Source organism: Equus quagga, chromosome 17, assembly GCF_021613505.1.
Source record: "Equus quagga isolate Etosha38 chromosome 17, UCLA_HA_Equagga_1.0, whole genome shotgun sequence".
Taxonomy (NCBI): Eukaryota; Metazoa; Chordata; class Mammalia; order Perissodactyla; family Equidae; genus Equus; species Equus quagga.
Window position 1 is genome coordinate 28133644 of NC_060283.1, and position 12846 is coordinate 28146489.

A 12846-nucleotide genomic window follows, 5' to 3' on the forward strand; every position below is an offset into this window, starting at 1 on the left:
TCTGAGGAAGGTGCCTTTTGCCCCAGGGTACATGTGAAAATCCACTGGGGCAGGGTGAAGTGTGAAAGAAAAGAATATTCTACCATTGAGGAGGAGTAGGCAAAAAGGCCTGGACCCAGATTCCTATGCCAATGCAATTTAAGATCTTCTCTGGCTGGGGGAGGGATGGTAAAATCCGCCATGCAAGACCCACCAAAGATACAAGTCAAAATTTGGCTGTCATAACAAACATGGTAACAGATCACAGATGCTTTAGGCTGGCTCAACAGGAGACTTGAAAGAGCAAAGGAAAGAATAGTGACTTAAAGATAGGTTAATATAAATTACCAAACTGAAACATAAACAGAAAAAAGAGCAGGAAAAAACCTGAAGAACAGAGTATCCAGGAACTCTGGGACAATAACAAAAATCTTGAAAGAGAAAGAATAGAACAAAAGAAATATGTGAAAATATAATGACTAAGAATTTCCAAAAATAATGAAATATATCAAATCACGGATCCAAGAATCTCAGAGAACACGAGCAGGATAAACAACAATAACAAAAAGAAATGAAAAGTAAAACCACACATTGACGCATCATATTTCACTTGCTGAAAATCAAAGACAATGAGAAAATCTTGAAGGCATCCAGGGAAAAAAGACACATTATATAAAAAAAGAAGGTATGAATTACAGCAAACTTCTCATCAGAAGCTGTGCAAGCTAGAAGGCAATAGAGCAATGTCTTTAAAGTATTTAGTAAAGTGAAAACTCCTGCCAAGCCATAATTTTATGTCAGGGAAGATATTTTTATAAAACAAAGGTAAAATAAAGATTTTTTGACAATCAAAAACTTATAGAATTCATACCAGCAGATCTATACTACAAGAAATATTAACATTTTTCAGGCAAGAAGAATATGATATCTGATAGAAACTTGGATGTACACAAAGAAATGAAAAGTTCCAGAATGGTTAAAAAAGGGTAAATATAAAGACTCTTTTTCTTATCTTAGTTTCTCTTAAAGGCAATTGTCTAAAGCAAAAGTGGTGGCAATATATTGTGGGGTTATAGCATATGTAAAAGTAAATTATATGAAAACAACACAAAAAGTGCAGGAGATTTGAAAGTATACCGTTGTTTTGTTCTTAGAATAAATGTGAAGTTGAATAAAAATGTTTAAAGGTAGACTGTGATTAATTAAAAATGCATATTATTTCGGGGCTGGCCCCATGGCCGAGTGGTTAAGTTCATGCGCTCCGCTGCAGGCGGCCCAGTGTTTCGTTGGTTCAAATCCTGGGCGCGGACATGGCACTGCTCATCAGACCACGCTGAGGCAGCATCCCACATGCCACAACTAGAAGGACCCACAACGAAGAATATACAACTATGTACCGGGGGGCTTTGGGGAGAAAAAGGAAAAATAAAATCTTTAAAAAAAATGCCTATTATTTATCAGAGGGCAAATACTAAAATATTTTAAAAAGAAGTATATATAATAAACAAATAGTAAGGTAAAAGGGAATCATAAAAAATGTACAACTAATCCAAAATTACTGACATAGTTTTGTATTTTTATTTTAATTTTTCTTGAGCTTAATTAACTCTCATTTCACTACTTTTTGATTTTTAAAATCCATTTCTGTTATTTTATTGCATTTCTAACTCAATGTTTTATTTTCATATCCATAAAAGTTTATTTGACTATATTTAATTCAGCTTTGAGTACTATGGTGCAGATTTCTTTAGCTTTGTGAATGTGTTTGTAGTGGAGAATTTTCAGTATTTGTATCACTAGAAGTACTCTGATTTACCTTTTCAGATTCTTTCACAGTAGTTTTATTTGTATATAGCTTTTAAAAAAAATTCCTATTAATTCCTTAGACATGGTCTTGAGTGTGAGAGAGACATAGCTCCTTCTCCTTTAGTCTCACATCCACACTGTAGCAGGAAGAGGAAGGAAGGAAGAAGAGTAAAGGATGAAGAGCAAGGTGCGACTGGGGACACCAATTACGTATGACCTCTTTTAAAAAACTTCCAAAAGCTCCACCGGTTACCTTTGCTCACATTTCATTGGCCAGTCCTGGATCATATGGTCATGTTTAGCTGCTAAGGATTCTGGGAAGGTGATTTTTCCTGTGGGCATGAATAGAAAGGAGTAAAGACAATAGAGGTTTTGAGCAGCACCTGCCACCAAAGAGGAGGAAGAAATATTTTTTATCAGACACTTCTTTGTTTTATGAAAGGAATAGTGGCAATCATTTTCAGTGCTACTGATTAGATTTTAATTTAGTGACCCTTCTCCTATAAAATTTGACACAAAGACCTATACTTTGAATGGGTGTAAATAATTTAAAAATCCTAATTAACATTTTTGGAACAACCACTATATATCAAGCATTGTGTTAGATAAACATTTTAAGACAGGTTATTTCATTTCACATTCTAACAATCCTGAAGGTATGTATTATTAGACCCATTTAACAGATATGAAAACTGAGACTGAAAGCTATTAATTTTCTGAAGTTGCAAAACTACTAAGTGGTGGAAACAAAATCTGAAAACATTTTTTCCTGATGTGGTCTTTCCATTATGCTATGTTTTCTTTCAAAACCGAACATTTTTTGAAGATCATTTTTAGTCATGGCGGTCTATCTTCACTAGTGTGCAAGTGCCATTAATTTGTTCCAGAAGTTCTCTTTCATCATGGGTACGAAAGCTATCATTTATGGCATCTGCAATATTTCCCCAAGAATTGGCATCTACTTTTCAATGTGTAATTAAAGTTAGAGAATGATGCAGCTCAGAGAATTCATGAAACTATTGTGGTTGATATTTTTACCAGTGTGCAATTACCAGAAACAAGTATGGGTGGAAGGGAACGGTGAGTAGTGTGACCTCATAATGAAGAATCCTATGAAATTTTAAATTATGTTTACTTCCTGAGTTTGCTCAGAATAGTCTTCAAATCTGGAGCTTAAGTTTATGATATCTCTAGGAGTACAAATTTCTGTTTCCTTTCTTTTCCAGGACAGTTTCTCTTTGATTTTGTAGAGAGTGTTTCCTGAACCTTTAGAAATAATCTATTGTTTTTTAAAAAGATAATGTTTTAAAAGATAAAATTTTAAAAAAATTTTAAAAGATAAATATTATAGATATTTTAGAAACATTTGGAAGCTACCAATAATAAAGAAAAAATTCTAACCACACTTATAATACAACGCCTAGAGATAAGCACTAACACTGTTTATGAGTATATTACTGTGTTTAAATACATCTTCCACTTTTGGACTTCAGCATTTTCATTTCCCTGGTCTCGTTTTTTGTCACAACATTTTTTGGGAAGTAGAGAGAGGATAGCTATAAACCCAGCTGCTGGGTAACCTTGCATAAATAGCAAGCTTCTTCCAGACTCAGAATCCCAACTGTAAGATCAAAATAATAACATTGTACCAGTTGGAAGTTTTTACGATTCGACTGACAAAAAATCCTATTGTGTGTACTTTAAAAGGGAATGGACTCATGTAACTGAAATTCCTGAGGTAAGGCGGGCTCCAGGTGAGACTTGCTGCAGTGGCTCAAATGTTACCACTGCCCAGTTTCTTTCCTTCTTGACGCTCTTCCCTTGGTCACGCTGACTGCTTTTCTACTCTCACGTGGCGGCCCTCTGGAAGCTCACGAGTCCCTTTGTCACAAAGTGGCTGCTGCGGTTCTAGACCAGACAGACTCACTCAAAACTATTTAAGCAAATGTTTCTGTCTCTTCTGATGGGTTCTGCTTAAGACAGAGTATGCTTCCTGCCTGTGAATCCAGCAAATGCCTCCCTGTCTCTCTGACTGTGTGACTTTCCATCCCTCAACCAGTATTTTGGCCAGTAGGTGGTTTATTAGAGCTGCTTAAGCCAGTCAAAACCTACATCTAGGTGCTCAATCTCATCCAAATCACTTGGCTGGGACTGGGGTGGTGTGGTTCCTGCAAAGCAAAATCTGAGTAGTTTTGACAGGAATAGAGGAAAACAGATGCTATGGAAGAAACAAAAAAATGCACAATAAGAAAATTTGCCTTGCAATATTGCTGTGACTATTAGAGACAATGGCTGCAAAATTTCTGGCGTAGTGCCTGGCACATAGCAGGTAATCAGTAAATGACAATTACTGTTCCCGTGATTGTCATCATTATCATCATCATCACTTACGGGGTGTTCAAGGCATCATAGTCGAAGTGATGTTGAAGCATAGAATGCTAGAGTGAGAAGGGACATGAAAGATAACCTAGTCTCATTCTGACATTTTATGTCTGTAGAATTGCAGATTGTAGAGACGAAGGGACTTGCCTAAAGTCACCCAGCTGGCAGCCCCTTCCCCTGGATCTCTCTTTTCTTCTCCCTTCAGTCTCATACTCCCGTGGTGACCCAGAAAATGGGGGCAAAAAACACTTCTAATGTCATCTCTTTAACTTACCTCTCTCGGAGCGTAATTACTGGATGTTTTTAATTTCTCAAAGTTCTCTAACTAAATAAATTGAAACACATTTTGAACCTTTTCCTAACTCACAGTTTCTTGGCAAAGTTTTCACACTGGAGACAAGAAATTCCATGGGGAATTAGGTCCCTTGATCACAGCTTGTGGTTCAATTTATTTTAAATAGTTCAAGCATCTTGATATTGAAAAACAATCCTCAGTCTTCTAGCAAATGAGTGGGTTTTCTAAACTGAAAAACAGGACCTGACACTCCCTCATTAGTTGTTTTCTGTAGCTGCTTTTCTGTTTCTAAATGACTGATCTAGGGATTGGCCTTGGGACTGATTTCCTGAATCCTTTCCTTTGTGACTTCTCCACACCACCACAGGCTGTTAATTTTCTAATAGATCACAGGACCCAGGAAATTTTGTTGTGTGAAGCAAGATTAACACTGTTAACTGGCAATAACGATCACAAAATCAAAATCACTAGAAAGGAATCTTGGTATCACGGAGACAGTACCTCAGCAACTTGACCAAAAACTATCTGTGTGAGAAGTCAGCTAAACTCTGGCCCTTAGTTGCTCCATCTATAAACTAAGGAGATTGGATTAATGGTCTACAAATTTCCTTTCAGCTCTAAAGTTTATTTGGTTTCCCCTGATGAAGTGGCTTAGCCCACTGGGGGCCTTCGATGCAGAGGAAGGAGCCTTGTGGAAGAGTTTTGTTGTGAAGAAAGCATCCTGTGTTCCAGGGCACGACCCTACCGTCTCCTCAGCCCAGGATATCCCTTTAAGAGACAAGCTCTCACAACGAAGAGGCAATTTTTCCTGAGCCTAAAGAGAAGAAACTTCACCTTCAACTCCTTGCTCTAAGACTGAGCATTCCCCAAACAAGGTAGGGAATGCCATACCCAGAGGTTTTCTCAGGTTGACTGAAAATGAAAGGCTACAAATAGCTGTGTGATCTAGGGTGAATCACTTTCCCTCCCTGAGCCTTAGTTTCTGCCTGTGTAAAAAGGAGAGGATTGGAGGGAATGTGTCCTAAAGTTCTTTTTGGCATTCACATTCTGGGATTCCGTGAAGTACCACTTGAAGGTCCAGAGTGAGTCATGGAGAGGATGCCCTTGTGATGTGAATATGAGCTCACAGCAATAGGTTTTACAGGCTCTCTATCACTTTATTATTTTGTTCTTTTCAGATTTCTGTCTCTGAGGCTTTATGTCAGGGGATAAAATTCTACCTAGTTAGGGTCCAGACCATCACTTATCTACCTAGGCTTTTACATGTAATATCATGCAAAGGGAACAATATATGTAAAGAGCAAGTTTGGAAGAATGATATATATTTCAGAAGAGCTGGAATGTAGGCTCCAGGGGATGTGATGACAATTGAAGCTAGATAAATGAACAAGCTCCAGTTCTTATGCGCTGTGCTAATACTGTTGGATTTAATCTTGTAGGCAAGGGGAAACCATTGATAAATTTCAAGTCAATGCATAACTTGTTCAAATTTGCATTTTAACAGTATAGCAATAATAATAATAATAACTTGCATTTATTGAAGGCTCACTATGGGCTGAATACTCTGTGTCTTACTGTATTTAACAGAAAGATCACTTAAATTTCCAGTGTTGAAAGCTGAGATAAATGAACTAATGTTGAAGTAACCAGGGAACGTTTCCTAGACAATGGACATTATAGAGTGGGTAGGACTTGGAGAGGGAGGCAAAGAGAGCCAGGCTCATGGTGTAATGTGAAAAATAAAAGGGATGCTCTTGTGGTGGGTAACAGTTGTGTTCATGAGAAGGTGAGGAGACCTCTCAATAGAACAATGACGTGTTGTTTAGTGGCCAGTAACATTGGTTTGAAGGAATATGGGGAAGTACTTTGGAAGGTTCTAAAAGTCAGGTAGAGGAATTTAGGCCTGATTTCCAGGAAACTGGGAGACAGTGGTGGTTTCTGAGTGATCCAAGCAGAGGGAGACTCAGTAAGAATTTCGACTTCAGTATAAAGAATAAAGTGGGGAGATGAAGACTGGAGACACCTGGAGACGGTTGGAGCACATAAAGGCTGCGGTCATCCTCACATGAGCTTATATCCCACCTGAAGATGGAGGCTCCAGGAAGACAGAGGAAGGAACTGGTAATATCCACAGGATGTGGGGATTGTGTAAATATGGGAAATGCAGGAGAGGCATGAGTTAGAGTTGACTCTAAGGTTTCCAGCCTGAGGACCAGGGAGAATGGTGGTGCTGCTGTAAGACTAGGTGTGAAGAGGAGTTCTGTCAGTTACCCCTGCTGGGAGATAATGACAGATTCCATAGCCCAGTCTCACCAGCTGCAGCTCTCACCCCTGTACGAATCCCTACCATGGGATGGAGGAAGAAAGGGAGATCCCCATTCCTCACACTCTGCTCAGTATCCCACATAGCTTCTTCATCTCTCATGTTCCAGAGATGGTAGCACTGACACATTCCCAATAACTTGCAGTTTCCTGGAATGCTCCTGCTATTCACAGGGAAGGTATAATAAATGGATTTGGATAGGTTTTGTACCAACCATTGGTCTTGATATCATTTCTCTCAGGCATGGGAGGGCCTCACCCCTTTCTCCTCTGGCTGAGGCATGGAGGCTTTCCTTTCCATTTGAGATAGGCATGGGTTTCAGCCTTGGCTCAATCACTTACAAGCTATATTTATTTGGGCAAGTTGCTTAACCTCTCTGAACTGCAATTTCCTCATCTATCAATTAGTTACCTCAAAGTGGAACAGGGAGAATTAAATGAGGGAACGACTGTAAAGTGCTTACCACAGTCCAGCACACAACGGATACTGAATAAAGGGCAGCAGTGTCTGCTGTTGTGGTTCTTGGAACGACAATGAAAATGGTGACCATCAGGTAACCACATGCTTTAGTTTCCTTCAGACTGCCAAACTATAGCACGGCCTCTTTCGGTGGTTTTTGATGTCTTGTTTACATTCCTCTGCACCAATAAGGGAGCCCCATCTTGTTTCCTCTCTCTTGTTCAGTCATTCTTCTTGGGTGCCCTTCTTTTATTCCATGCAATCCCCCTTTTCTTCTCTGGTTTTAGCGAGGTGACTTGCTGAGGATTCTCTTAGCACTTTTTCAACTAGTGAATGTCTTCAAATTCTCATGAGGAGAAAAGTTGGCCAGGGGAGGTATTTAATCTATTTCAGTATGGAAGCACAAGTGGAAGAAGGAAAAATAAGAGGAATAAGGGATATTTCAAAGTAGTTTTAAAAGCAGAGAAAAGTCTTGAGATTTTTCTCTGCCTCATTTTATAAATGTGCTGTTAAATTGAATGAATTTTCAAGCTTCCTGAGAGCAAAAGCCATCTTTCTTTCTTCCTTCATGTGTCCTGAATTGCATAGGCATATAGTAGGTGCTTAATAAAACATTTGGTCAAAGAATTGAATTAAAATAAATCCTCACCTGCTGCTAACAAAAATGTTTGCCAATGGTGGTAAGACTGGAAGGCAGAAACAAGCAGACTGGTGAATCCCCATATGGTATGTTTGAATTATTGTTTGAGAGTGAGCTATATTCTTAACAACTTCTAGATGTCCACTTTGGTCCCAGGTGTCAAAATTTTCTCAAAATGTTTGTAAAAATTTATGAAACTGTGGGATTGGGCAAAATCATAAGGCCTGATAGAATTCAGAAACTTTATATAGTTCATGTAAGGAAAATATTGAAGACACTCTTTAGAAAGGCAGAAATATTAATGAGATTGGCATTTCTGGGAAATAATTGGAGGAAACAAGGGATCCAGGAGGAGAAGATCATTTGAGAATTTCTAAAACAAAGGCATGATGAGAAAACATTGAGAACAGGAGAATTGTTAGTAATTAATATGGATGCTTATTAATACTGAAAGTGTTGACTATTTTTTCAGTGTGGTATACTTGAAATAACATACTACTTTGAAAGAAATGATCTGGTTCTTGTTCTGCATTCATTTCTTTTCTTTTCTTTTCTTTTTTTTTTTTTGAGGACGATTAGCCCTGAGCTAACTACTGCCAGTCCTCCTCTTTTTGCTGAGGGAGCCTGGTCCTGAGCTAACATCGTGCCCATCTTCCTCTACATTTTTTATATGTGGGATGCCTACCACAGCATGGCGTGCCAAGCAGTGCCATGTCCGCACCCGGGATCTGGGCCGGCGAACCCGGGCTGCCGAGAAGTGGAACGTGCGAACTTAATCGCTGCGCATCGGGGCCAGCACCTGCATTCATTTCTTAATGGGGGCCTTGGCTAGTTCATAACCTCTCTGAGTCTCAGTTTTCTCACTTGGGATTTGGGGATGACAGAGTTTTTGTGAGGTAGATTGAATAGTGTCTTGCATGGGGTGGGCTATTGTGCAGTGAATGGATAAACATTTGCTATATTAACAAACAAACAAAAAAATAAATCAGTCAGATGCTACATGTGAAAGGGTTCCATCAATAGGCAAATGCTAAATAAACATGAAAAATTGGTGTTATGATTGTATTTGTTTTGTCACAGGGCTCTTCTCTGAGATCTGACTTCTTCAAGTGAAATCCATGGCCAGTACAAATAACGTGACTGAGTTAATATTCACTGGCCTTTTCCGGGATCCAGATGTGCAGAGAGTGTGTTTTGTGGCATTTCTCATTGTGTACTTGGCCACAGTGGTGGGCAATGGCCTCATCGTTCTGACGGTTAGCATCAGCAAAAGTCTCAATTCCCCCATGTACTTCTTCCTAAGCCAGCTGTCTCTGGTGGAGATCAGTTACTCCTCTACGGTTGTCCCTAAATTCATCACAGACTTACTTGCCAAGATTAAAACCATCTCCCTGGAGGGCTGTCTGGCTCAGATATTCTTCTTCCACTTCTTTGGAGTCACTGAGATCCTCCTGCTTGTGGTGATGGCCTATGACCGCTATGTGGCCATCTGCAAGCCTCTTCATTATATGAACATTATGAGCCACCAAGTGTGTCAAGTACTGGTGGCTGGTTCCTGGCTGGGAGGCTTTGTTCACTCCATAATTCAGATTCTCATCACCATCCAATTGCCCTTCTGTGGTCCCAATGTGATTGACCACTACTTCTGTGATCTCCAGCCATTGTTCAAGCTTACCTGCACTGACACTTTTGTGGAGGGGGTTATTGTGTTGGCCAATAGTGGCTTAATTGCTTTGTGCTCCTTCCTCATCTTGGTGACATCCTATATTGTCATCCTGATCAACGTGAGGAACCATCCTGCAGAGGGAAAGCGCAAAGCGCTCTCTACCTGTGCCTCTCACATCACAGTGGTCATCTTGTTCTTCGGACCTGCCATCTTCCTCTACATGCGACCCTCCTCCACCTTCACTGAGGACAAACTAGTGGCTGTGTTCTATACTGTCATCACCCCAATGCTGAACCCCATCATCTACACACTCAGAAATGCTGAGGTGAAAATGGCCATGAGGAGGTTGAGGGGCAAAAAGGAAAACGTAGGGATGGAGTGAAAATGTGAAAGTGAATAAAAAATGTGTGTCTGATTATTCTCTGTTCTTGAAATGGATTTTGATTTTAGTGGGACATTCACACATGGCGGAAACAAATATAAGGACTTAACGTAACTGCTGATGTGATTTTCCTTAGTAACCAAAGACTATGCTATGTTTATCTAGTGTTCCAAGGACAGAGGTCAGACTGGCTCGATGATATCCAACAATATACTGGTATTAGGTAACATGAAGACTCAAACTAAGTGCAAATGCAAAGGAGAACATCTTGACAAATATTTTGTAGGTTATTCACTTCTTCCTGTGACCACCATCCATGCTTTCTTCTTCCCTTTCTTCTTCCTTCCTTCCTTCCTTTTCCTCCCTTTGTTCAATCTCCCTCATGATAACAACCTAGATTTCATTAAGAAAGGAAACCAAATAGAAGAATTATTGGTGGATATTTTGGATGAGGGTACCAATCTGTTCTCTTCCAATGTGGACAAGTGCATCCTTGAAAATTGAGTGCATAAATTTTTCTATTCTCCTGGTTGGTTCTTGGCATCTTGTACCATAGACTAATTGATTACAAGTATTTGAAAAATCCCTGGAGCAATTTTAGTTCTTGTGACATGTTGGCACAAAAGATAGTCCTTAAGTCTCTGTGAGTCCTCTTGCAATGTTCAACTTCCCTGAACAACAACAACGAAATATCAAAATGCCATAGATACTAGCTATCAACAGGGAAAGATCAAGTCAATCTTTTTAACAAAAAGGATATCTCTTTTAGCTTAATCAGATGTAAAAAAATAACACAGAGTGTAGAAAATGCTTTTAGGCTTAAATTGAAGAATGCAGTGGAAGGAAATACCGTCCATGAATGTTTCTACTCCAGACTCTGTCCTTTATTCTAAGTGAACATGCCAAGTCCATATCTTTTCATGCCTATTGGTGTTTCTTGGTGAAGTGAAATGAGACAGTCTGTGTCTACAATGTTGTTTCACCTCTCATCATTGTGAACACCCCATATCATTGTGAACAATTTAGAGAATATTGAAAAATTGGAACTTGCTGGCTTTGGAATTACACAGAATGGCTTTGCATTTGCCCTCAGTCCTTCCACCTCTCCTTGAGGATCAGATGAAGTACTGCAAGCAGCTTCCTTGTAGAAGGATGGGGCATCACAGTTGTGCTATAGGCCTTAGGGACTTTTCTCTTTCTCCTTAGTGCTTAGGTTGAGCAGATAGGTGAATAGTGGTTTCAAAGGGAACAGGAAATCTTCCCACTTCCTTGGTGTCCCCACTAATCATGGCCATGGATGGCCATCAATATTCCCTTAGAAAATACTGCTTCTATGTGGAATGACTTTACCACCTCTTTCCTTATGGCAAAATCCTACGTATCCTTCATGTCCTAGATTAAACTCATCTCTCTTATGAGGCCTTCTCTGTCCTCCCTCCTCCTTGGCTTGAATTTGTGTCTCCTGTGCATGGTTATTTTCACATACTTTTCTCATTGCCCTTATCACTTTGATTGTATTATTTAACGTGTGCTTCTCTCTCAGTAGACTGTAACCTCTCAAGGGCAGGACCATCCACTAACCTCCTTCTTTGCAGCTCTAAATATCATGCACATAGATAGCTGGTGCTTCCTAAGTGCTTGCTGAACAAACAACCCTTCAGGCCCATGGGGAATCCTTTCTAGATCAGTTCTTACTGATTCTTTCTGAATCCATTTCACAGTGTGGAGCACTTCTCTTATTGTTTAAATATGAAGAGCTCAGGCTCTGAAATTCATCAGGCTGTTCCAACTGCCTCTCAGCCGCACCCCAAGATCCAAGCTGCTTAACTTCTCTGAGCACCTGTTGTTGCAGAAGTACAATAAGATTAAAAGTAGTATGAACTTCATAAGATTATTCTGAATATTAAATAAGATAATATACATGTAAAAGTTTTAGTAAAGAACATAGTATAGAGTTGTGATGTGGACTCAATAAATATCACCATCATCATCATTATCATTACTACTGGTGATTAATTTTATTTTACACGAGAACAGTGTGTCTGTCCACACATAGGTCTTCTTTTAGTCCTTTTGAGCTACTCAAAATAGGCCTTGATTGCACCCCAAAAGGCTTTCAAGTGTTTGAAGGCCATTCAATCCTTCTGTTTTGAGACTTCTTTCAGCTGAACATTCTCTGTTGTTTAATTGCTTTCGAGTGCCTCATACAGTACCTGCTATGTTGTAGGTGCTAAATAAATATTTGTTAAATAGATATCAACTGTAACACAGCCTCCCCATTATCTTTTATGCTGAATGTACTTATATTCCGTCAATGTGTACTTTAGGGCAATCGGGTCTGGAGCTAAACTCAGTGGAGCTACCCTCCCTTTCTCTGGATGCCTTACTTGTATTGCAGCAGGGTAGGCCTTCAGGGTGGAGACTGGGACAGGAGCCCCTTACTCATGTGCGCGTTTGGTTTCCTCCCTGAGAGCTATGGAAAGAACATCATCAATGAGCTCTGAGTCATTGGATACTGCATGGGCAGATAATATCTACTGTAACTGCACTGTCAAAATTCTCTGGGATTACCTCACCTACTGAGGGTGGAGAATCGGTAGGTCTATTGAGAGCTAATTACTCATTTTGTTCTGGTCTCACTGGAAACACACAGGAACCGAAGGGAAGCATTTTTCCCATTGCTTTAAGAGACAGAGAGTGTTGTAACGTTTTAAAAATGCCTACTCAAGCCACAGAAGTAGTAACAATCTAATTATACCACTTAGCATTGGAGACCATGTAGCTACTTCTCTCTGGTTGATTCTGTCATAGCATTAAAAAAATGTAATGTTTTAGGCAATAAACATAATGTAATCTCATTAAAGAAAAACTGATAACATGCTGCAAGCTACCTTGCATAAACAATTTGTATTTT

General features: G+C 39.5%; 1 protein-coding gene across 1 annotated transcript; it reads left to right on the forward strand.

Moving 5' to 3' along the window:
• The first annotated feature begins 8999 nt into the window (after positions 1 to 8999).
• Positions 9000 to 9932, forward strand: LOC124229345 (olfactory receptor 4B1). The gene has a single exon (XM_046644515.1). It carries the CDS (start codon positions 9003 to 9005, stop codon positions 9930 to 9932), a length of 930 nt encoding a protein of 309 aa, XP_046500471.1. The 5' UTR covers positions 9000 to 9002.
• The last annotated feature ends 2914 nt before the right edge of the window (positions 9933 to 12846 follow it).